This window comes from Crotalus tigris, unplaced genomic scaffold (assembly GCF_016545835.1).
Source record: "Crotalus tigris isolate CLP2741 ecotype Arizona unplaced genomic scaffold, ASM1654583v1 scf7180000018058.1502924, whole genome shotgun sequence".
Taxonomy (NCBI): domain Eukaryota; kingdom Metazoa; phylum Chordata; class Lepidosauria; order Squamata; family Viperidae; genus Crotalus; species Crotalus tigris.
In genome coordinates, this window is record NW_024096801.1 from 584,857 (window position 1) to 610,428 (window position 25,572).

At 39.9% G+C, this 25,572-nt stretch overlaps 1 protein-coding gene and 1 long non-coding RNA gene across 5 annotated transcripts in view; one reads left to right on the forward strand and one right to left on the reverse strand.

Annotated features, from left to right (window-relative positions):
• ARHGEF40 (Rho guanine nucleotide exchange factor 40) overlaps positions 1–22,431 on the forward strand; it is a 41,848-nt gene extending 19,417 nt beyond the window's left edge. Inside the window, exons 4-20 of one of the 4 annotated variants that reach the window (XM_039347291.1) lie at positions 1,540–1,660; positions 3,384–3,489; positions 4,617–4,715; positions 6,560–6,676; positions 7,012–7,110; positions 9,957–10,084; positions 10,707–10,824; positions 11,515–12,107; positions 13,931–14,177; positions 16,210–16,296; positions 16,637–16,861; positions 17,157–17,318; positions 17,893–18,055; positions 18,893–19,045; positions 19,132–19,238; positions 19,803–19,856; positions 20,657–22,431. In XM_039347291.1, coding sequence (XP_039203225.1) covers positions 1,540–1,660; positions 3,384–3,489; positions 4,617–4,715; positions 6,560–6,676; positions 7,012–7,110; positions 9,957–10,084; positions 10,707–10,824; positions 11,515–12,107; positions 13,931–14,177; positions 16,210–16,296; positions 16,637–16,861; positions 17,157–17,318; positions 17,893–18,055; positions 18,893–19,045; positions 19,132–19,238; positions 19,803–19,841 — 2,564 coding nt within the window. In that variant the 3' untranslated portion in view covers positions 19,842–19,856; positions 20,657–22,431. The remainder of the gene's footprint in view (positions 1–1,539; positions 1,661–3,383; positions 3,490–4,616; positions 4,716–6,559; positions 6,677–7,011; positions 7,111–9,956; positions 10,085–10,706; positions 10,825–11,514; positions 12,108–13,930; positions 14,178–16,209; positions 16,297–16,636; positions 16,862–17,156; positions 17,319–17,892; positions 18,056–18,892; positions 19,046–19,131; positions 19,239–19,802; positions 19,857–20,656) is intronic. The other 3 variants (XM_039347290.1, XM_039347293.1, XM_039347292.1) reach the window with 3 other exon arrangements.
• Positions 9,258–25,512, reverse strand: LOC120309765. The gene is made up of 3 exons (XR_005557172.1): positions 25,163–25,512; positions 20,272–20,357; positions 9,258–10,078 (listed from the first exon to the last, which is right to left on the reverse strand). It is a non-coding gene; the product is annotated as an uncharacterized LOC120309765 (long non-coding RNA).
• Between the last annotated feature and the right edge of the window lie 60 nt (positions 25,513–25,572).

Sequence of the window (25,572 nt, forward strand, 5' to 3'; positions counted from 1 at the left end):
AGCAACATACCAATTGGAAGATGAAGCAGTTGTTGTTTTTTTTTAATGGAGAAAATGAGCTCAGATGTTCTTCCTGTAGAACACACACACACCACACACACACACACACACACACACACACACACACACACACGCAGATACAATCTATTTTGGTCTGATAGGTTGCTGTAACTTATGAACACCAGTGGTCTGTCCTCAGATCTGTCTTCCACATCTGCTTTGTATCTACGTAAATAAAAGTTCAAACCTCTTTTTCTTTTTGAAAGTAATTGCATTTCAGCTTTCCATATGCTTATAAAATATTGGTAGTATTGACTTTGTAAGGAGACCAGGGGTTTATATTGGTCACATAATATATGATTAATACATACTCTTGAGACAGACTTATAGTAGCCATGAGGCTGGGAATTATAGTCCAATAATGTCAGAATATCATGGGTTATTCACACTGCCCATATTCCACACCACAGACCTTGAAGTCGCTTGATTTCTATTTTTCTAGGCAAGGCAGGGGAAAATAAATGAAGGGAAATGTTAATTTATGAAAATTATAAATTGCTCAAGTGGATTTTTTTTTACTTTGGAGAGTTCAACCATGTTATTAATAAAATATGATAGATAATGCATTACACTTTTTATAAGGCGGTGACCCAAGTCATATAAAACAAACACCCACGTTGTGCTGTTCCATTTGGTGTGCAATTCTGTTTGTGGTTTGCAGCAATCTGATGAAATTGCAGATGCACCCAGCAAAGACGTTTCTGGAGAATTAGGAAAACTTCTACAAATGGTATAAATCTTTTTTTTTTTTATTAAAGAGTTTTATAAATTTTACAGAAAATAAGAGACAATACAAAAGCAAAAAACAACATATACAAATAAAAAACAAACATTACCCAACAAAACCCCCCTTCCCCCACCCCTACCCAACCCCCCCTTCCCCCCCCCAGGGCCTCCCAGAGCAGAATATAGGCTTAATTAAAAAAAAGTTAAAAAAATTTATATTTATAAAAAAAAGAATATAAAATAGAATATATATATATATATATATATATATAAAGTTAAAAATTATGAAAAAACTATATAGTATTTTTTATATCAAATTTAAATTGTATGAATTTTATCCATTTATCCCAAACAGCAAGAAATTTCTCTTGCGTTTGTCCCTTTAAGAAAGCCGAAATCTTTGCCATTTCCGCCAAATGAGACACTTTAAGAAACCATTCCTGCAATGTAGGCAAAGATTCCTTCTTCCAATATTGTCCTACACAAATGGTATAAATCTTATAAAGCATTAGAGATCATAATTCACCAAGTGTGTTTGGTAGAAATATGGTTCTGTCCAAGCACCCTTTTGTTGTAAATTCTGAATGTTGGACTGGTTATGTGAATGGCTGCTGAATTCAGACCATTTTGGCCCCATCTATGAGGTTTGGTAGCTGAGAAGCCAGCTCAAGTTTTGTATTTATTGGAGTATATGCCAGAAGCATTGCAAAGTAGAATAAAGTTATATTTTCCTTCTGTTTCTCTCCACACCAGGAGGAATAGACAAGACTGGCCATTCCTTGCTGACCATAGTGCCCCAGCCTCTTCAGGATGAGTTGCCTCCAGGACAAGAGGATCTGGTTAATACCTTAAGATATATGCACTCACTTCTCAGGTAATCTATTATTTAGACAAAATGAGATAACAGCTTCAAGGAACAATTGCTGGGATGCTGCTGTCAGTCTTCATCAGAACTGCTCCTCCTGAGTCGTTGTGAAGGTGGCTATATTGCAGTCTAGCTTCATTACCTTCTCTTGTCATCATTACCTATGTCAACATTTAGAGACAAAAGTAGTTCAAACCACATATCACTGACAAGATCTCACAATATACTTTGATCTGCTTCTGTTATGTTCTAGCATTTGCCATGCCAGAGGTAATAGCGTGGTAAATTATCAATGCTCAGATATATAAAATAAGAGGATGCTGCCGTATGTACCTAGTTGCTTGTCTTAAGGCTTTTAACTCTAACTAAGAGATATAAGTAGCTCTCTGTTTTGTCAGAATGCTTTTTGTCCCTTGTCTTAGGCAGCAAAGTTGACTAGTTTATTAAAAAAAGTACCTCGCCAAAGTCCAGCTAAAAATCCGCTAGGTCAGCCTAACTGATTCAGTAGTTGTACTGTATATCAGAATGCCTTCAGATGAAGCAGTCAAGGCTCCCTTCCAAAAGACTCAAGTAATTCATTGAGGCAGGTGAAGAATTCAGGAAATTCTTCTCATAAAATCAGAACTGTCAGGAAGCTGCCATGGGAAGCCATTAAAAATCCAATTAGCTTAAAAGCATTTAGATTCCAAAGGATGGTTGTTTTGACCCCAAATACTAAAAATGCCTTTGAGTTTTTTTGTTCGGAAGAGGATTTTCATAAGCTAGTAGAATATAGCAGTTATGGAAATGGACTAAATCTCCCTCTGCATAGGTTGCGCCACTATTTTTAATTAATTAAATTAAACTGGAGTTTTAATTTTGTGTTTTTATTATGTATTTCTTAGCAGATAATAGTAGGTAGTCATATACATTTTTCAAATAAACAGAATTATTACTATCCACTACAGTTATAGTAATACTTAAGATTATATAGTCAATACTCAATAATATTCAAGATTATTGTACATTTTAGGGAGTACACTGGCTACCATATTTGTTATTGGATTGAAAATTCTGATTCGATAGGATTTACCCCATATTTGTTAAATTTATTATCACCCTTATTATAATTCTATATCCAATTGTTGATTTTGCACTTTGTAATAGGTTTGATAATTATATACACTCTTATTTAATAACTACCTCAGTGGCCATTTACAAATACAGTGGTAATAAGTGGTAATAAAAATACATTTTCTGATCAGTGTATGCATTTATGATCAAATTTTAGGCACCTGGTATAAAACATTACCGAGTGAGAATAATGCTACCATAGCTGTATAAGATAATTATGCCTGAATAAGAGGGCAGCAAGCAGTGATCTTCACAGTATCTCTCTTTCAATCTCTCTCTCTCTCTCTCTCTCTCTCTCTTAGCAGCTTGGCAGCCAATTTTTTTGATGACCTGATAGTTGGAATGGTTCTTGGTTGCTAAATGAGGCATGGGTATACAAATTGTGCTCTATTTATCAGTATTAAAACATGAAGCAACATTAAGAAATGTGTGGATCTTTCTAGAATGATACAGTTAGGTTCAAATGTGGAATTGTTATGAGGCTAACACAAAGAAACCATTCTGCCCAATTTTCCTATGATTTGGCCACTTTGATGAGTGTATGTTAAGCTAAGCTGGCAAACCTGATGCTGAAAAGTAGGTAACTCTACATGTCTTGCTTTTTTCACCTATGTTCCAGGCAAGAGCTAAAGATTCTTGGGCTGACAGTGCTATTGGACCTAAGCCATGTGGATGACTGGGCCTTCCAGGCCCCCGTATTGCTGCCAGCTTTAAGAGCATTCCAGGTATCACCCTGACTCAGTTGCCTTTCCCTTCTCCCTTTAGTTCTAATTGGGGATGATGGGAGATGCAGCCAGGTGCATATGAAGGACACTGAAGGGGGGAAAGTGAACCTGAAGTTTTTTTCCTTGGCCTCACAATAAGCAGCATGAGTTTTTATTTACTGTTTCAATAAAATACAGTAGTACATTTTTGGAAAAATCAGCCTCTATCCTGCAAAACCCCAAATTACGAGCCATTATAATGAATATAAATAGCATGGTTTATGCACATTGTCACTAAATCTCATATCAGGAGGGATGGGATATAAACTGTATAGATTAGAGTGATTTTGATATGATTTATATCATCAAAATAAGCAACCAAATGTTGCTAGATAAAAAAAATCAAAAGTTTTTATTGTTCTATAATGGAAACCATGGCTAAGCCTTAGATCAGTGGTGTTGAACCTATGGCACGTGTACCAGAGGTGGCACTCAGAGCCCTCTCTGTGGGCACACGGGCCATGCCCCGGAGATCTTCAACCAGCAGCCTGCTAACTCATCAAGGTCCCACGTGGCCAGATGTATCCCAGCACCCATGCGCTCGCTGGCCTCTGTGTGCAGGGGCCGATGGTGTCAGGCAACAGCCGCCGCGGCCCCTGACTTGCCTTGCCCTGCGATGGCATCCCCACCCTGCCTCACCTTACCTCACTCCGCAGGATGAGCCTCCTGCCCACCGCCCCATCTGCCAGAGACCCCCTGGATCTTCCCCAACCCTGCCCGGAACCCACATGCATCCCTCCCCACGAGCAACATCGAGGTGATCACACCCATCTTGGCCACACCCACCCAGCCTGCCATGACCACCACAGCCACGCCTACTCTGGGCCACGCCCACCTGGCACCCGGTGATAAATAAGTGGGTTTTGGGTTGCAGTTTGGGCACTCGGTCTCTAAAAGGTTCGCCATCACTGCCTTAGATGAACCCTGGACTCTCGCAGACAATGCTTTGTTGTAACTTCTTTTGTTTCTCATATATTAGAGAACTTGCCTCACTTTTTGGGCCAGTAGAACAGAATTCCCTCCCTTTTGCTTCTGACTACTGTATGTGACATTTATGAGCCTGTGAAGCAAGCTCTTTTATTATTTAGGAGACCACGCCACCTCCCATCTGTCAGCTGCTGGTGGTCTTACCTTCTGATAATCGTTTTGTACCCCATGAAGAGGAATTGATCTTAGAACCTGCTGTGGTAAGAACTCTAGGTTTGTGTTGGAAATTATTTCCTGGAGGAAAGTTTGCTGAAGAAGAAGAGAATTGGGGCAGGGAGAGTGAAATACCTAAGGCAGGGGTAGGCAACCCAAAACACTCAAAGAGCCACTTGGATCCGTTTCCCACCAAAAACAAAACACTGGAAGCCGCAAAACCCTTTTGATATCTAAAAGAAAGATAACACTACATATATCCTTTTTTACCATACACACACACACACACACATATATCATAAAAGTAAAAAAGGATATATGCAGTGTTATCTTCATTTTAGATATCAAAAGGGTCTCTCTGTGTCTCCCTCCCTCCCTCTCACTCCCTCTCTTTCTTTCTGCCCTTGGTCTGCCAGTCCTCTTGTCCCACTCTCTTTGTCTCTCTCTCTTTCCTCTCTCTTTCTCCCCCCCTCCCTCTCCGATCTTCTGCTCACCTGGCAAGCTGGCTTCAACAAGCTCAGAGATAGGCAACCTCCGCTCTTTTATGACTCATGGACTTCAATTCCCAGAATTCCTGAGTCAGCATAGCTGGGCTAGCTAGCTCTCTCCTGCCCTTCCTGCTTCCTGCAGAGACAGCAAAGGGAGGAGCCATGCCCAAAAAGATTTTCAGCTTATCGGAGAACACAGTGAGTCCACTCTCTTTTACACACACACACATACACACACACACACAGAGAGAGAGACAGAGGGAGACAGAGAAGCAGGGAAGCGCAAATGGCAGAGGAGGCTGGGAACCACAGGGGAAGGCTCAAAGAGCCTCATGCGGCTCCGGAGCCGCAGGTTGCCGACCTGTGACCTAAGGCATGGTTGGAAGCATCAGGGAGTCCTGATCAAAATCAAGATGGCAGTCACAACTGAGTGACTGAAGCTTTGCTCTTTTTTATATATGTATCAATGTTACACAGGATAATTGTTCGATAACGGTGGAATCACACATTTTGCTAAATTGTGATGTGGTTTGATTGGCTTTTAGTTTAAAGTTTGGTACAAATCTTTGTGGTTGATAAACAGAGATTAATGGTTTAGTATGTTGTGCAGTCCAGCTAACTGTAGTTTATTCAATGATCCTGGTTAATGCATGGTTTGAGATGGAGTGAATCCATCTACGTGTTAACTGGAGGCAAGTCCATTATAGAAAAACTGAACTGATGAGAGAAACTTACAAACTGTTGGCCATCTGAGATGCCATTTATTGTTTATTCAGCTGTACCTTTCTATCAGTTGAGACATTAGTCAATAAAGCTTTTACCTGATAATGAAGAAAAAGCTATATAGTGTATTGTTTTTGGCTAAAATCACAATGAAACCAACTGATAAGTGAAGGAGGTAGCTTATAATTGCATGATTACATAAACCTCTGGACATTCTCTAGTCTAGACTGAATTGTATGAGCTGGGTATTATTAACCAAAATTAGCTCATAGGGTCTGTGTGTATAATTTATTTAATACATTCCTAGATAAAATCAATGGAGTTGTGTATATATTCCCATAAAACAATTTGGAGTATATAGCAAATAAATGTAAGCATGCAAATAATATTAGAATAATGGGGTTAGGGGTGAGGAGAAAAAAAGTATTGTTTCTATCATGCAAGATGCTGCAGAAAGGAAAAAATACGTTTTTTTCCTTTGGACAAAATAAACATTTCATTGTGTATTTTTGTCTTTCGAAGAACTACTACTGGGTAGTAACTATTTTTAGTATCACTTTAGGTCTAGCCTTGACTTAACGGTTTAAGGCTGAGATAAGGAGGTGTGATGACAAGATATTGGGTATTACTGAAAATAATTTGGGACTTTTTGTATCTCATGCAGTCTCCTTATTCTGCAGGAAATCCGGCTTCTTTTGCTGCATGAACTTCCACATTATGCGGCTTTGGATCAGTTGACCCCAGCACTAGGTGGGACTCTGAGCTATGCGCCACCCAAATGGGTTAGAGAACATCAGGTATGGGAAAATAGTAATGAATGAGCCTTATGTTGACACAAAGAATTTATCCAGAGAACTAAAGCAGCCTCCTGTATTTTCTGCAAGAAACTTTCCTGCCTTTTTCCTTCAAGAATATGTAGTTAATATTTCCATCTTCCATAGATAGCTTTTACATTATGGGTGCTTGGAATGTGAGCACATACCTTATATTTACAGGAATCATCCATTTCAGAATATAGTTCTAACTTGGACAATCTTAAAATGTAGGTTCTTTATTAAAATATATTGTAACTCTCTGCTTTTATAACACTGCTCAATGCTCCCCCCCTCTCTCTGTGCGTGTGCGCACCCAGGCTCTTGAACAACTACAAGATCTCTGCTGTAGTGTTCTCCAGACTGTGTGTGAAGCCAGTGACCACCTCAAGGCAGTGGGAACAGCTTCAAGTCAGGAGGTAAATACATGTGATATTTATATAAAAGTTATGAGGTTATGCAATTGAATTATACAATGAGAAGTACCCTTTCTTCTTGCTAGTACTTGGAGTAGAGTTGCAGCATTGGTCATCGTGGGATAAAAATTTTCATTCTTGCTTCTGTCTCTGATTAATTCCCCAGTTGTAGGCGTTCATTAGACACTAATAGTGAAAGTAAGGGCTGGAGCAGGGATCCCCAACCCCCAATCCAAGGACTGGTGACGGTCAGTGGCATGCCAGAAACTGGTCTGTGCAAACAAGCAAAGTCCCGTCTGCGGACTGTAGGCAGTATGCAAAACCACACCCCCTCTGGTCTGTGGAAAAACCTCTCCATGGAACCGGTCCCGGGGCCCAAAAGGTTGGAGGCTGTTGGCTAGAGGACTGAGTCAGTTGAAGACTCTAAAGATATGCATTTTAAAAATGGGCAAAGAACACCTCCCAGCACCAGGATATTTACCAACACTCTAAATAGCTTATGGGATACCAGGAAATTCAAAGAAAACACTACTATTTTAAAATTTACTGAAATATCATTAAATCAATCCTCAGCAATTTTCACATCTCATATGAGACCACTAATATTTTCCAAAATGTTGCTCCAAATGGTAAGAGATTTCAGAGATTTTGTGGTCATGGATACCTTTAGAAGCAACCTAAGTTGGATTCTTCTGTTTTCGTCTCCATTATACTGTATGAAAATGTGTAGTGGAAGATTGTTTTAATTCTCTTTTCAGTGACACAATAATTAAGTATCTCAATAGTTGATTTTTAAGAAAAGACACTTTAGCTGGATTTTGGATTATCATTTGAAATTGGCAGTATATGTATTTGTGGAAGGCTGTGTTTTTCGTTAAAAGTAGGCAAAGTATATGGAAAATGAGAAACAGCACAAATACTCATTTTAATGATACATAATGGATTTCTGAATGTATACATGTATCTACTTATGACTTTATGATAAGTACCAATAGAAAAGATTGAGCTGTGGGGTCCTTGGTGCTCTCTGAGCTTGGGTGTTCTTTCTGTTTCATTACCAAACTAGGTAACAGCAGCAGTGCTAGTAGGGAGTAGGGTTTGCTTTCATAAATTCATAAATAAATCATACATTCTTGGGCTTGCAACTGGATACATATTACCTTAAAGCAGGGGTCCCCAACCCCCAGTCTATGGACCAGTACCGGGCTGCAGCATGCCAGCAACCGGGCCACACAAACAAGCAAAGCCCCATCCACAGGATGCAGGCAGCACATAAAACCACGCATCCTCGGTCTGCGGAAAAACCTCTCCACGGAACCGGTCTCTGGTGCCCAAAAGGTTGGGACCTCTGCCTTAAAGCAAATCATGCTGAACATAGTGAATCTCATTTCTGAACAAAATTGTATTGGAGCCTATTGTAAATCATTTACATTCAATGGTACTGCCAGATATGAGGTCCTAGGAAAACTGCTCTTGGGTCTTGCACATATACTTCTTAGAGCAGCGGTCCCTAACCTTTCTGGCACCGGGGACCAGTTTCATGAAAGACAGCTTTTCCACAGACGGAGGGGGCAGTGCAGGGATGGTTTCACATGCAACCTAAATCCTGCACATCAGCCGATGAAGCTTTGCTTACTCACCTGCTGCTTGAATGGCCCAGTTCCTAACAGGCCATGGACCGGTACTGGTCTGCGGCCCAGGGATTGGGGACCAGTGCTTTAGAGAACACCTTTTTGCTCACTTCATCCTTCCAATACTTTCTTTTCTTTTCCCCTTCTTCCCACTTTATCCATTATTCCATTCTTATCAGACTGGTAAATGATATACTGTCCGTGTTGCAGTTAGTAGACTTGTATTAGATTGTCAAGTCTTATCAGCCTGATTACTCACATGTTAGTTGCAATGAGCATCTGAAACTGGACAAAGCAGATAATGGGAATCTTTCCTAATAATCTTGCACATACTTCGCTTATTCTGCATTGAATCTCAATAAAAATCTGATGACTCAGAGAAGCTCCATCTCACCCCACCAGAAAAAATATTTCTAAGAACTTCTGTAGCTAGTCCCTATACAGCTTCACCAATATATTTCCACATTCATAAGATCAAAACAGTTCTCACAGAAGTAGTAAGAGAGAGGCTGGGCTGTATACTTTAGACCACAAGATGTATTTATTCATGCATTTATTTATTGTATCCCATCTTTATTATTTTTACAAATAACTCAAGGTAGCAAACATATCCAATACAACTTTCTCTTCCTATTTTCCCCACAACAACCCTGTGAGTTGGGTTGGGCTAAGAGATGACTGGCCCAAATTCACCAGGCTGGCTTTCATGGTTTAGAACCATGTGGTACATTCTTCCCAGAAACATAATAAGATAAAGATGTCTGGTGTATAAAATTCTAGTCTTCCAGTTTTCTTAAAGGAAGGACTATTTTTATTTAGAGTGAAGAGGCAGTCAGTACTAAGAGCCAAATTTTCAATTAGAAGTGGTACAAGCCAACTAATGTTTACCATCTCAGTGAAAAATAAGCTTGTTATTCATAAGAACTAGGTCATTCATCGGAAATAGTTTTCCAAGTGGAATTTGAATAGACATCTGTTGTTCCCTGTGACTAAAAGAAACAAGCTAAATAATAAAACTATAGCAAATGCATTGATCTTTAAAGCATAGAATGTTCAGAGGTCCAGTGGGCTTCTTTTGTAGTGGTAGGAGGCTTGTTAATTTTTCACGGCATACTAAAGTACTTGCTATCATGTCAGTCTTTGTGGGACTTTTCTCATTTTGTTGGCCCTGCCTATCACCTTTGCTCTGTTGTCATCTGTAGCTTTTCATCTTTGCAGGAACTGTCAACTCAAATCACCTTGCACCAGGAAACTATGCAGAAATTGCTTTCAGAGCCTCGTTTACTGGAACTCCAGTGCCGTGGAGGCTCCTTGCTGGCACGGCTACCTCCGTTGGGACCCTGCAGGTGAGGAACAATTTTAGAAGATGATACAGGTAGTCCTCGACTTATAGCAGTTCATTTAGTGACAATTCAAAGTTACAATGGCAGTGACTTAAGGTCATTTCTCACACTTAACGGCTGTTGCAGCATCCCCTTGGTCACATGATCAAAATTCGGATGTTTGGCAACTGGTTCATATTTATGATTGTTGCAGTGTCCCAGGATAATGGGATCAGCTTTTGTAACTTTCTGACAAAGTCAAGGGGGGGGGAGCCAGATTCACTTAACAACAATGTTCCTAACTTAACAACTGTAATAATTCACTTACCAACTGTGGCAAGAAAGATCATAAATGGGGCAAAACTTACTTAACAAATGTTTCACTTAGCAACATAAATTTTGGGCTCAATTGTGGTCGTAAGTCAAGGACTATCTGTAGTAATTTATGAACTGTAATTCCTAGGATCCATTGGACGATCCATTGGAGACTCTGGTGGGAACTGCTGGGAATTGTAATTCATCAGCATTTGGAAATTAATTCATTATGTCTAAGTGGGACTTCTCTGGGATTAATTTGTCCCTTTTGAGCAAATGCTCTTTTTATATTGTGCTACTTCAGAGTAATATTTTTTTCCCCAACTTGTAGTACGCAAGCTGTGGATGCCACAAGACTCTATCAAGAGGTGGATGAAGCCCTTCATGGACTTGTCCAACTCAGCAACCGGTGTCTTGAGATATTGCAGCAAGAGAAGAAAAACATACAGGTAATTAATTTCTAAGATTTGTTTCTCTAGGAAGAGTTGGCAAGAATGTCATTAAGCAAAGAAACTAATTAGATCTAAAGTTTGTATCCACTACAGGAGCTTCAAAAAAAATGAAGCCAGGCAACTGTTTTCCCAAAATGGAATGGACAAATTCTAGGTTCAAAACTTTCCTTTCTTCCTTATTTTCTAATCTTAATAATACACTCATGAGCAGACAAGACTTATGATTTCTTAAAAACCAGAGCCTTCTTGCTAGGGAATGTTGAATGAGATGAATGGCTGTGGAGACTGTCACTTCAAAAGCCTAATTTTCTTTAGATTTGAGATGAGTGGGAGGTAAAGTGACTCTGAGGAGTTGGGAGTTAGCTGACTGAGGAAAAAAAAACTATGTAGAAGTTAGTGAATGAGGATAGGTGTTCCCAGTGATGTGCAGAAATGCTACAACGGGAGAATGTATTGAATTTGCCTATCTTCTTCAAAAGCTGAAAAAGATTTAAATCAGCCTTTCCCAATTCTAGCCATTGCTAACTATCCTGGAAAAGACAGTCCACAAAATTGGAAGGCATCTGGTTCAAGAGAGGACACCTTAAATATTTCAATGGATTAGTAGATGCTTAAAGAAACGGTGAATGTAATGCCTGGGACTGACCAAGGTTGCCTTTTCCTTTTTCCTCTGATCTCTCTTCATAGGTTAAGCAAGAAGGCAAAACATGCCTTCAGTCTGGTGACAACAGTGTAGCAAAGAAAAGAAAGGACGAGAGACCAACTGAAGGGCTAGCTGAAAGAACATCCTTGGAGAAGAAACTGTTACAAAACCCCAGATCTTCAGGGAAGTCACAGGTCACACTCGAAGACAGTTCTGTTCCTCGAGCCCGCGCATGCAGCATCAGTGCTTCTTCCTCACCTAAGCATGGCTTGGTGCTTGGATCCAAGTTTGGTTCCTCTTGCAGTTTAACTTCTCTCTTTCAGCCACTTACCAGCCCCAAGGCCTCCCCGTGTTGTTCTCCTGCCCGAAGCAATGCTCTAGATGGCAGAAAGAAGAGCCAGAGGCCTCTTAACACTTCCAAAACACCTACATCTCCAGCTAATAACCTGGCATTACGAGCCTTGAGTGATCCTGGTCGCCCTAGTGTGCATATACGTGGTCTGGAAGTAAGCAGTCGGGAACTGGCAGACAGGAGCTGTTCTCCCCGTGAACATGTGCTGTTGGGACGCAGCAGAACTCATGTTGCTGAAGCACCCTGGGGGGCCACACCTCGCATGGAAAGAAGGCGTTGCCTTGGGTGAGTAGGGGCAAGAAAGTTTGTGGCTATCTTTTGCTTAGCTGTTCCACAATAGAATGAAAAGATTAAAAAGTTGCTGATTGCCTGGAGGTGTCATTTTTAAAAAAAAGAATCTAGATATACAAGACGATTTGACTCGAGACTTTAAATGGCTTCTTCCCTTCAGGACCTGCTCTTTGTCAACTCAGAGGGTAGTATAAAAATGGCTTTTAAGCTGCAGGGAGCAAGATTTGGACTGAATATTAGGGAAAATTCTCTAAGAATAAGAGCAATTCCGCAGTGGAACCAATTATCTAGAGAGCTTCCTTGTGCTGGATGTTCTGAGACAGAAACTTGATAGATATATGCCGGGAGGTTTTACTTGGCCTTGGTGGGCTAAATGGTTCCTTTGTTTTGTGTTACTCAGGCTTCAGGTATTGTATCCAGCTCTGGGCACCGCAATTTAAGAAACAGACCCACTGGAACACGTTCAGATAAGAGCATCGAGGTTATTTGTGGAATTCAAATAAATGAAGAGACATTGAAGGAATTGGAAATGTTTAGCATTGAGAAAGATGTGGGAGAGGGTAGGATAGCATTACTTGAAAGGATTATCACACCGAAGAAAACTTAAGATTTATGCTCCATCTGTCCTGAATGCAGGATATCAAATAATGAATTCAAGTCATAATAAGGCAGATTCAAATTGAATGTTAGAGAAAAACTACCTAATAGAACAGTTCAAACATAAACAATTGCACAGAGAAATGGTGAATTCCCCTTCACTAAACATGTTCAAGCACAGGCTAGACAACTATCTTTCAGGGAGGTTTTAATTTGGATTCTAGCATTAAGTAGGGGAGTTGGGCCTCATGGCCTAAATAGTTTCTTGTACTTTGTTTACTCTGTCATTTACATGAGACCCAGTCCTCTTAGAAAATTATCTTCTAAAAAAGAGTCATTGTCATGGACTCAGTTATTAACACATGTTTTTGTTGAAGCTTGCTCTGCAGAGTTGATACTGAGCTATGCTTGAGAGACAAGATAAGCTATCCTTCCCTCTACCAAATCTGGTGACCAAAATCCATTATCAATAGCTAATTGGCTAGCATACTGGTCAGCCACATCATAACGTAATAAACATTTCACAGTACTATCCTTCATACTAGTTCGTGTGTATTCCTATTCTGCATTAGGATTGTACAGGTTTAGAAAATTATTGGTGAAAGCAGAACCTCTATGCTATTCCCTAAAGCAATTAGTTGCATTTTGGATTTCTACACAAAACTAAAAAAAGTATGCTGCTACCTTAATGAGCTTACTCATTACAGTTAATGCTAATCTTAAAGCAACTACATCTTTTTTCCTAGCCTGGCACAGAAATCTGAAAAATGGTCTACTTTAATGAACAGCAGAGAGGCATTGTGCTTGTGCAAGATCTGAAACTCCTTCTCTGAATGCACTGCTTTATTGTGTATATGCTTTGATTACATCCCAGTGCAACCAAATGCATTTTAAATTTTGCATCATGCCTAGAGAAAGACTGTACGGAATATCATATGACAGATGATACATAAATATTGTAAATGTATAAAATAACCTGGAACCAGAATCATACCCAATGAAAATAAAATTATACATTTGCAGATATGCAATGTGGTTCAAAACACTGATTGAACACGTTTTTTGGTGGGGGAGCAGAAGCAGCTGATAAACCCTTGTGCTGATGTTCTGTTGCCAGATGTGTTGTAACATTCCTCGCTTAACAGACTTGGCTGTCACCAGATGGTTCAAACACGGCTGGGCAATTTTGAATGTGACCATTCCTCCCTCTTTCTCCTCAGGGTCCAACAGCAGCTTTTGGTTGAGCTGCTAGAGTGCGAGCGGGAGTACGTGGGTGCCCTTACCCAGCCCTTCTCTCTATCTCAGGAGCCCGGGGGACAGGCCTGGACAGCTGAGTTAAGATGCCTGGGCAGTGCCCTCCGGGCCACACGAGACCAGCTGCTGGCCTTCCATTCCAACTGCCTCCTGAGCGAGTTGGAGGGGTGCATGAACCACCCGTCACGCGCTGGCAGCTGCTTCCTGCGCCATGTGAGTGCTTCCTTTCCTCAGCTGCTACTCCACCTGCTGCATGCTGGGACCCATTTCCTGTGTCAGAATTCCACCCCTTTCTTTCCTTCCTTTCTCACCCATCCACTGACAGAGCTTCCTCAACCACGTGATCATCTCTTGGTTCTGAAAGGCCTTTTTTTAAAAAAATGTTCTGGCATATGTGAAGAAACAGCAAAGCAGAGATTTCCTCTGAGCATATAGAGTTGCTTTTTGCTCCACCCCTATAACTAAAGAGTCTCTTGATGTGATACCAGGGTTTTAGGGAAGAGAGCCCAGCTTCCCAATAGCTTTTGTGTATAGGCCCATTCTTTTAAAAATCAACAATATTTATTTATTTGTTAATTGATATCCCCCCTTTTGTATAAGAGCTGAAAATGGGGGACATAGCATTGCCTCCTCCTATTTTTCCCACAACTGGTGGTAGATTGGACTGAGGAGAGTGATTCATCCAGAGTCGCCCAATGAACTTTGATAGCTCAGGGTGCATTTGGTGCCAGCCCAGTGAATCACCCTGGCTTTCAAAATGCCCATACATAAGTCTTTAATCAGATAAAATCTCCTTTGAGTAGAGCATGGCTCCCAGCAGTCCTCGACTTACAATTCATTTAATGACCATTCAGAGTTACAATGGCACTAAAAAAGTCACTTATGTCCATTCTTCACATGACCATTGCAGCATCCCCATAGTCATATGATAAAAATTCAGATGCTTGTCAATCGATTCATATTTATGATGGTTGCAGTATCCTGGGGGTCATGTGATCTTTTTTCATGACTTTCTGACAAGCAAAATCAATGGGGAAGCCAGATTCACTTAACAACCATGTCACTAACATAACAACTGCAGTGTTTACTTAACAGCTATGACAGGAAAAATAATAAAATGGGGCAAAACTCACTTAACAACTTTCTTGCTTAGCAACAGAAGTTTTGGGTTCAGTTGTGGTCATAAATTGGGACTACCTGTACGTAAGTGGTTTGCCGATATCACAAGTTTGACTGTCATTGCTTTCTCAACTTCTAGTCTTCTTTCTCTCTCTCTTTTTTTTCCTTCCGTCTTTAACCTTTGATAAGACTGCCGGATCTGGGCTGCAAAGCTCCAGACAACCACTAAATGGTTGTAAAGAAGTACAGAAGACTCTTTCCTTGCTGTCATGTACTGGCCATCTTAATTTTTGCTTCCAAGATATAGTAGATCCAACCTTTGTTTGCTTTCTGTATCCAGAGAGAGCAGCTAGGATAAATTATCTCTAACTAGTAAAAGTAAACAGCCTGTCTTCAATATAGCAGCAGGATAGCTAGCTACTGTTCCTGGAGATATATCAATCTGGTTCACAGCAAATGCAGGGTTGTCCATCTTTAAAAATCTAGGTAAAAGCTCCCCCTTTTAAAAAGCTTGGGGTTCTTTATCTTCATTTTTTAAAGATTATGCAGAAAGCACAGTAATGGCCAAACTGCCTTTCCTTCTGGTCAGTTGTTTGGGAAAGTCTCTTTTGATTCAGAGCTCTGCCCTTCTGTTTTGTCAGAATTATACTTTGCCTTAATTCTTGAGTTCTCCATGTTCTTTGTTTACCTGCTCTACTACAAGAAACCTTCATCTACATGCCTGCTACAAAGTTTTTGCTTCTCTCCATTAATAAAAAAGACATTTTTTTCAAAGAGCCTATCACCTTATTAAAATGTTGTGTTTTCTCCTGCTTTTTAAAAGTCTGATAATACAAATGATCAGGACAAGCTTTGCTTAGCATGGAAATAAATTGATAAGGAATGTTAATTCCATAATTAATGCATGGAATTCAAAAGCAGCAAGGCTGAAAAAAAGAGATGGAAGTCCTTCTTTTTAGCTTGCCTTGTCCTGTTAAAAAGAATGGAGGGAGTAAGAGCAAAAATGAGCATAACTTGCCCATACACTAGAGAGAAGAAGATTTTGCTCTGTTCCAATAGCCAGTTTTCCTGGAATTTACCTGATTGTTACTCCACTGATGAGAGTTTTTTTTCTTTCCTACTTCAGAAAGAAGAGTTTCAATTGTATGCAACCTATGCCAAAGATCACCACAAGTTCCAGGCTGCCCTGGCTTTGCTTCGAAGCACTGGCAAGGTAAGTGAGTTGCGGCCAAGTGGCAGACAGAGATGGAATTTCCCTTTTGATCTTGAAAGGCCGGATGAATCAACTGCTAAAGAAAACAGCTTCTGTTCACAGGAGGCCCTTTTTACTCATTAGATTAGGTGTCCCTGAGATTAGCATAGTTATAGTTGCATTGAAAGTTTGATCATGTACAGCCTGCTGGCCATCCCAAAAAAAGCTCAACTTTGGAATATTTGTGTAGTTTCATTCATTGTAGAGATCTGGATTATGGAATATCCAGGAAATGGTGATGTAACAGATAACATTGGTTGTTTCATTCTAGCCTTCTGTCTTTATCCTCTCCTTCCTGCAGAAAGGTCTGATGGAGCCACGTGAGGATGGACAAATAGCATACACTTTGCAGGTGCCTCTAGAGCAACTGGAGCGGTATCGGCGCTTCCTGGGTGAGCTGCTACATGAATGTGAGCTCGAGCAGGGGCCTGACCGCCAAGCCCTACAGGAGGCACAGCAACTGCTGGAGGCACAGGAGCAGCGAGGCAGAGACCTGTTGGCCACAGAACAGATCCGGGGCTGCGAGGTGAGCGCATGGGCGCTCCCATCGTATGGTGCTGCATCTTTCCTACTGCTTACTGTGCATGTGCTGTTTCCTCCCATGCCACTTGTCTAAACCCCCGTTTAATCTTTTCTGACGTTGCAAAGTTCTATGCTGTTGCCAAACTCTGATCTCTTTGAACTGTGCAAAGCTCTGAATACTTAACAGCAAACACAAAAATACTGGTGGGCAAATTGGGGGCACCGACAGTCTCCCACTCTTCTGAGAACTGGAGGGAAAGGCAACCTTAGTTTCATTGTGTGTTCCTGCTCCTTTGCAGATGAAACTGTCAGAACAAGGGCCATTGCTTCAGCGTGGTGAACTCATTCTGTTGTCTGGACGCCGTAAATGCCAGCGACATGTTTTCCTATTTGAGCAGCTGCTACTCTTTACCAAATGTAAAGGAGCTGAGGGTAGCTATGTCTGCAAACAGGCCTTGCAGGTAGGTAAAGTGGTTATCCTGAATAATATTTTCCCAAGCTTTAGGGGCTAGAGTATAATTTGGGGCTATTTTAATCCGTACTGATGAAATTATTGTCTGAAATGAGATTGCTTTAGTTATCCGTTCAATAAATAAACATAATTGTCAGACTTGCACATGACAAATAGCTGAAAGCCACTGCAAATGCAGTGTGGAAAAAAGGATTGGGAAGAAAAATAAAACGTGGGGAAGAGGAAGAGACTGATTATCTCACCAATAACTCAGCTGACATCAGGGAATAAAATTAGAATTCTTGGTGAAAAATCTTTCCAACCAAAAAGACTTCTCTTCTCCTGGATCACTTCTCTCTCAGCTTTGCATGTAAACTTACTTCCTATTGCAGATAGTGCAACAATATTTACTCAGACATCTTGTTCATATATTGCAGTGAACAATGGGTTTAATAATGATTTACTGCATAAGTTATAACTGATTGAGGCTGCAGAACAGTTAAGTGAAAATCAAATTACATTGCAGCTGATTATGAAGCGTGAATAGTGCCACATTTTCTATTGTTTCCTCTCTCTTCATACAGACTGCTTCCATGGGGCTGACAGAGAGTGTGGGTTCTAGTGGGTTACGTTTTGAGCTTTGGTTCGGAAGGGGACCAGCCCGGCAGGCCTATACATTACAAGCAGCTTCTGCTGAAGTCAAGCATCAGTGGACAAATATTATAGCCCAACTGCTCTGGAGACAAGGTATGAGCATGCCTAAGGAAGGATGGTCAGCTCAATAGGGGAATGTTTTGATTGAGGGAGGGTTAGGAGTTCTTAAAATGTTTTATTTATTCTTTTCTTGAAAGAAAAGAGAAAAGTTGCATAAAATCTATGTCAAAGATTAACATTAATTTTATTTTGAAAAAGAAAGACAATCAGTGTAGTTTTTTAGTGTTATTATCCCCATAAGTTTAAAGAACTAGATCTGTCAGACAAAGCAAATGCTACTTTGTGTGATCCAGAGAGTTCAAAACAAAAATATAGTTTTGATTATGTCATTTGATTACCAACATCATCATGACCAGGGTTTTTAGTTAAGCCTAATCTTGGTACATTCCCATTGGTGTTTTTTGGGGGTGGGGGGTGGGAAGAAGGTTGTATATGTGTGGATGGGGAGTTGCATTTCAGGCAGTTGACTGCTTAAGAACTGATAAGAAAAAAGGCAGTAATGAGCAGACTGTAACCAACAATGCAGTGATGCATTAACTGTAAGTAAATGTAGCCTTATTGCCTTTACTATACACAAAAGAACTGTAGGGAAGAGAGGAAATAGATTTGCAAACAGTGAAAACTGGTAGATCAATTTCAGAACCTTTTTATCTGCAATCAGAAAGCCAAGAGTGGACCAAAATAATCTCCTCCACTTTGTTTGGCCCACGAGTTTAAGATGGAGAAAGGCCACAAAAAATGTGGTTGAAATATTATCTGTTAGTGAGATGGGAACAAACTGTAGAGGGAGAGGTATTCTCAGGGACAGGGGTATGAATCAAAATGCCTTGGATGTTTGTCTCTTTTTTTTCCCTCCTCACTTCTCTTCAGCTGCCCAGCCAAGTGTCTCAATGAGCTTGTCCTCCTGCCCTTCTCAGCGCTTAGCTCCTCTGGGCCTTGGCCCTGGTCCCCCTCCTGGCTTGTCACTCCCTGGCCACTTTGAGGAAGAGGAATGGGACTTAGATGTCAAGCCCATCCCGAGAGGTAGCATCACTGTTCTTCTATCAACCCTCTCAAGAGACTAGTAGTTGCTTCTGCTGGTGCTTAACTGTGTTCTGTGTTCTTGTTAGCTCACACCTCTGGATCAGAGGGAGCCTCCCCAAGCCACCATGAACCACTTAGGCAGGGGAGAAGTTCACTGCCTGGCAGCAGCTCTGCTTTAGGACACCCTCAATCGGTGAGTTTATTCAGTGTTTAAATGTTTTTTGATGATAAGAGTTGTAATTGAGTTCTTTTATTAATCTCATGATAATGCCTTTTCTTGACTGTATTATTTCTGGTTTTATGTGGGGAAAGGGAAATTGTGCTGGATGGGTGTTCTACTTGGATTATCTTTGTTTCAAAGACATCCAGAGGGCGGGTCTCAACCCTCATATTTCATTATTATAATCAACATCTCTTAGAAGTGACACCCCTCACTCCTTGGGGAGAAGTGCCTGCAACCTGAAATGCTGTGAATCGGGGAAGTTGTTAGCAGTTGAATCTGTTGATTATAGGAATCATTACTAAGTATATGAGCTGCCCTGAGTGGAAGAGTGCCCCAAGACTTTTTACTTACCATTGCCAATTCTGTCCTTTAACAAAATTATGAAAGACCATCTTTCAGTTGCTGGTAACCTTGTGGGTGTTTGAACAGTTATGTGTTTTTTTGTGCCAAATAGTATGATTCAGCTGTTCTACCCTTCCTCTCTAGGGTTCACTAGGCCATCCCTGATGGCTTGTTTTTTTCTTTATTTGCCAGAGCTTTGGCATTGCCGGCGAACCAGTGACCCCACTCTGAGATTGGGGCGGCCAGGTACAGCCCCCCCGCCAAACCTTTCTGCCTTTGTGCAACTTCCCACTCCGTTCGTGTATCTGCTCCCTGCCATCCCCATTTCCCTAAGCTGCAGCACATAATATTCCCAAGAGCCTTTCTTTCAGTCTATATTACAGGGATACTTCAGGATGTCTGCTTCATCCCTGTTAAATGAGTGATTCTGTGTCCAGGAGCTCTTCCTTTTGTGTTCCACCGTCCTATAGCTTCTCTGTCCTCTGTGCCACTGCCATGCAGTTGTCTTTATATTACTACTGCTATTTAAAATTCCTCTAATATCTATACAGCTGGCTAACATAATGGCTAACTGTGAGCTGAGTTTTCTAGTCCTCCATCTGGATAATGAAATAATATCAACCAATCTTGCACAGTTGTAACATTCTGAACAACTTGATACCTTCCAGTATTGTTGATTGTGAGTTTCATCATCTCTTGCCATGGGCCATGCTGATTGGAGTTGTTGAGAGTAGAAATGGAACATATCTGCAGGAGATCATGTTAGAAAGCAACCAAGTTGAAATGCTATGGATACTTTAAAAAAAAAAATGCTATAAAATGTTGCTTTCTAATTGCATGTTGGTCAGTGCTACGTACTAGTTAATGAATAATGGTATTAAGATTTAAACCTCAAATTTATTTTCATAAGGTCAGGATGGATTTTAAAGATTCAAATATAAAGTAGAAATATGTGGATTGAATAATTGAGAGGGAAGGTATTCAACAGACATATTTAAAATTGTTGATGACTTTCTAGAGTCTGATTTTCCTTTGTTTCTTTTTAGCGTTGGGTATGGAGCCTGCATCGGAAACTCTTTTCTCCAGGAAGCCATGGACGGCAAGATTCAGTTCCTAGGGACTCTGGGAACAGGACAGTTTGAGATCCTTGCAGAAACTTGGGGATTGGATGGTCATATTCAACAATATTGTGACTTGCTCCCACCCATTTCCTGATGGCTCTACTACCACTCCACAGAAACATCTAAATCGGTCATATCCTACTGTGGGATGTCCATGTCCTGCCTGATTACTACTCATTGAGTGCCTTTTCCGCCATTTTCTTGGATTGTGAATTTCCTGGAGAGTTTTGGTCAAGCTCATGCTATTGATAGTAAGAGAGGCTACCAAGCAAGGAAGCTCAACCAAGAAACTCCCAGGTTTACCCAAATTAAAAGTTGCTGGGAAAGAGGGAACTTGGTGGGTTTAATAATCTTCTGTTGAGGATCAGATGTGGTAATATCCATAGTTTATGGATCTGTACATTTATTGATTGCCCTATCGCCAATCACAGCTTCAGTCTTAAAATCAGTTGGTATTTTATTCTCTCCAGTGGTGATGAAATCTAGGCTACAGTTGTTAGGCAACTACAGCATCCATTTCCTGAACTTTCTCCAAGGTAATTTTAGAGTAAAAGAAAAAAAAAAATGGCATCTGGGCTATGTGATTGCCATATATAGAAGTAAACCCTTCTAAAATAGGATCAGATAGTTTCAGGTGAGTTACTCAAGATCAGAAGAGTAATATGACAATATGAGAATGATGTACAGTATGCATGATCATAGACCTTCGCAAGATAACCATTTTCGGGGACTGCCACTTTAGAATGTAAAGGAAGTGCTTGTCAATTTAATTTTGGGATTTTGAGCTTTTATTTTGCATCTTATTTGGTAGAGTAACTGGCACAGCTAGGACAGTTAAGATATGTTACATATCTATTTTATGTTTGCTAATATTTCTATGTAGAGAGTTTTGATGAATAGTACTTGGTTAAAGCTATGCCCCTACATTCTTGCAGTGTGAAGAGACATAAGACACATCATTGTTCTGTGATTATGCTGAGCATAAGAAAGAGATCCCTGAACTGCATATATACACCTTTAATTTTCAAGATTAATTTTGAGATGATTAAATAATATCACCGCATGGCTTGTTTAAGGAACAAGATTTGTACAAAACCAACTCCCATGTGAAAATCTATTACAGTGTGAGTGAAAATATCAAAGACTGGGGGAGAGGGATAGTTGCTTTTCCTTGTAGCATAAGATTGGCTTACTTGTTCTTTGCTTTTTTTCACATGCGGTATACTGTAATTCTGATTGGGGGAAGTAATCGATAAAGAAGTACAAATGGTGCTATGTTTAGAATTGAACAAGAGTTTCTAAGTTTTGAGGGGGGAACACTGTGACTGTACTATTGGATACAGGTAATTTTCTTAATTTGGTAAATTGAGTTATTTGGCATTTGTTCCTTTTTTATATGTCCTCTAGGAATTTAATAGAGGATTTTCTTTTATGCCCATATAGAAAAGGCGATAAAAATAACTGAGGTGAATTCATATAAAGATACTTGCACTTGTCTCAATGATTTTCAGTGGGAACAAAGAACAATTCAGTATTGGTCATATCTATTGTGATATTATTCCTTCAAAAGCAAACAAATTGTAAGAAGAGGCAAGAAGATGTAATGTAGAATATAAATTCGTAACTTTGGTATAGTGCACCGATTCTGAACAGTATTAGTAGACATTTGAGTATTGCTATAAATACCACTAAGTATATTGTGCCATGACTTTTGTTCCATTTTTTAAAAATACTAAGCTGTCAGTTCCCCCAACAGAAAGGGTTGCAATAGTATATAAGTATCTCTTTTGCTATTCATTTCTATTAATGAGGTGGGCCTACACTACTTTTTCTCTTTTTGGAGTAGAATTATTTACTTCGTTTATAACCACTTTTGGATGGGCTTGGTGCTCATTTATGTTTGGCCATACTGACCAGCATAAATTATGGTGCTGAAAATTTACTTAAACCTTGTTAAAGTGGCATCAATGAGGTTTAATTCTCACCATGCTGTCCATAAAGTTGTAAGATATATCAGAACTATGCAACCTGAAGAGCAACACTTAAAACTCTGCCAATTGATGGGCAAGACATATACAAACTGTCTCTTACAAACTGTTTATATCATGTATATTCTTTTTGTTTGCAGTTTCTTCTTAAATGGTCAACACTAGGTCAACCCAGTTGCATTCATAATTGTTTTGTTTTTGTTTTAAATTGCAGATCTAACTGACTATAGTAAACTAACTTAATTCAGATCTAGTTAGGAAACCTGGAAGGGGCTACTAGGAAATATCAGGGATGTAGGTAAGACTGGGAAGTCAAAAGACATCCTGGAAGACAGTGGCAAATCACTTCTGTATTATTGCCCTGCTCAGAGCCCTAAACAGGCAGATATAGGAAGCAAATAGGAAACAAGGACATCTTTTTATTGTGCATACACCCACCTACTCAACAGGAGCAACATGAAGGAGGTTTAATCTTTTTATGAACCATAGTCTCAGTGAGAACATCTATTTCTCCAATTAACTATAGAAAAAAAGTTTTTCCTGGTAGCAGTTGGAACTGTTTCCTTCAGGCTATTTGTCTTTCTTTTGTAATCTAGCCTCAGTGATTCTCTTTCTCCATGCCCCCTGCTAGTATTAAAATACAAATAGTATTTGGGTTATTAACACACAGTTAAGAGTAATGCCTAATTTGAGTTTTTGAGTAACTCTAGTGGTGCAAGTGATAGTGAATAAGGGACAGGATTCAGTATTTTACCATGGCTTTCCTTATGCTGCTAAAATCAGATGATGTTCCCTCCCTCTTTCATATCTGGGCCACTCCATGCTTAAGTGGAGGGGATTGCAGTATACAATTGAGAATATTCCTGTTCCCTCTCCTCTAAATATTTCCTCCCTAAACAAAACGTGAAAGTGAGAAATAAGGTTTTGTTGGGAGTAAAAAACTTTTTTAACATCCAATCATTAGTGTGTATTTAGCCCAGATTTTTGTGGCATCTGCAACGTTACGCATATACTGGTTTCAAATTCTACATTGTGTTCCAATGCTACTTACTGAACAACAAATGAGAAAAGATGGGGACTCATTTGATGGAAATTATGGTTGCTTTGTGGGTGGTAAAGATGGGCAGTGCTTTTAATTCTGGTTTAGAAAAATCAGAATGGATAAATCCATATTGGAATGGAATGTTCGGCATTTTGAGGCCCAATTTTCATGGGAAAAGTAAAATATGAGGCAATCATGCTTATTACCTACTATAAGTACTAAACAGAGAGCTGATATTCCATCAGAGTTGCCTAACAATATTATAGTTTTTAGAAAAACATGCTGAAACGATAATCATTTCTGTCCTTCAGCTCTAAAAGCTATAGTACTGTATTGCTTTTTTCTTTGATAGAATGATATAAATAGATAAACTAAGATAAAGTGAGGAAAAGAAAAAAAATCAAAGCTAAAAGTGCAAGGAAAAAAACTAAAAGTATGAAAAAAGATTCAAAGAAATAGCTTCCAATCTTATTTACCATTTATAACTATATTATAAATTTACTTCTTATTCTACATAACTCTTCTTTCTATATCTATCCTATGTAATTAAAACCATAAATCATAAGTTCATTTTTTTCTATTTCATGGAAAAAGTCTGTAAGGGATTTTCAGTCAACAAGAAACATAGATAGTAACTTTTTTCTGATCAAAGTCAATTTAGCATTTTCTTCACATTATCTTGATTCTCTATCAACTTTAAATGGAATATAAACATTCATTTAGTTTGTTCTTACATTTGGGTAGTTTTGTTTTTATATGTGGCTTTTATTATTACATAAAACTCTATCATCCTTTAGACTTTTCTTTCACTTGGAGGGGTCTCTAATGGAGAAAAGGCTATTTTTAGCAAGTCTAAATAGTGGTTAGTTTTACAAGGCTGCAATTAAGTACTCATTTGGACAGAAATCCCATTGAAATCAGTGGGACTTCTGAGGTTACAAATACAGTATGTTGTTAATGTATGTAGCTGTATTTGCACAGTTCTATTAAACCTGCTTTTACCCCCTCCTTCAGCAAAGCAGGGTTTTTCAGCTCACACTGTCATTTATCCATTTACTTGCCCTGCTTGCTGAATAGTCCCCCTCCCCCTTTAGGGGGAACACAATGCCAAGCTAATTTGGCCTCTTTCCCATCTGTTTTCCTGACTTAGATATTTGGCTGGTGTGCTCACTTTCCCATTCTTTAGAGAGCTACATAAGAGGTAGATAAAAACCTGACTTGTGGTTGCTTGGCAACCAGAATGTTCCTTTTCCTCAACTGACCTGAGTGGCTGAGCAGCAGCACTGAGAGGCCCTTCCATCAGACCACATGCCTGGAAGGACCATTCAGGTCTGCTTGTCAGCAGTGTGGCGTAACAAAGCAAATAGGGCTTGACTCTCACTCAGTGGTAGCACAACCTACCTGTTGCTGCTGCTGCTGCTCACAAACTTGGCTGCTGCCCATAGCAGAGTGCAATGTCGGAGTGGAATTTTGCCTTTCTATTCCTTGTGCTTTTAGAAGCCACACAGCATCAACCTTAAAGAAGAGAAGGCTTCGGGATATGAAAATGACTGTGTGGTCAAGTACCAGTTAGTGATGCCAATCCTGGCCTGAATTTTCAGTCAGGGTGCAGCAAAACAAAGTCAGCCTGTGTAACATTCTGCTTCCCCTCCCTCCTGCCAGGGACACTTCGTCATCCAAAAAATTCGCGCTGATTTCTTCCACTAATGTACAACAAAGCAGACAATGCTTGCTTGTGCCAAGTTACCAGCTCTTCTGCCCGCCCCCCCCCCCCTTCATGGCCCAACTGAGCAGGCTGAGACAGGCTGATC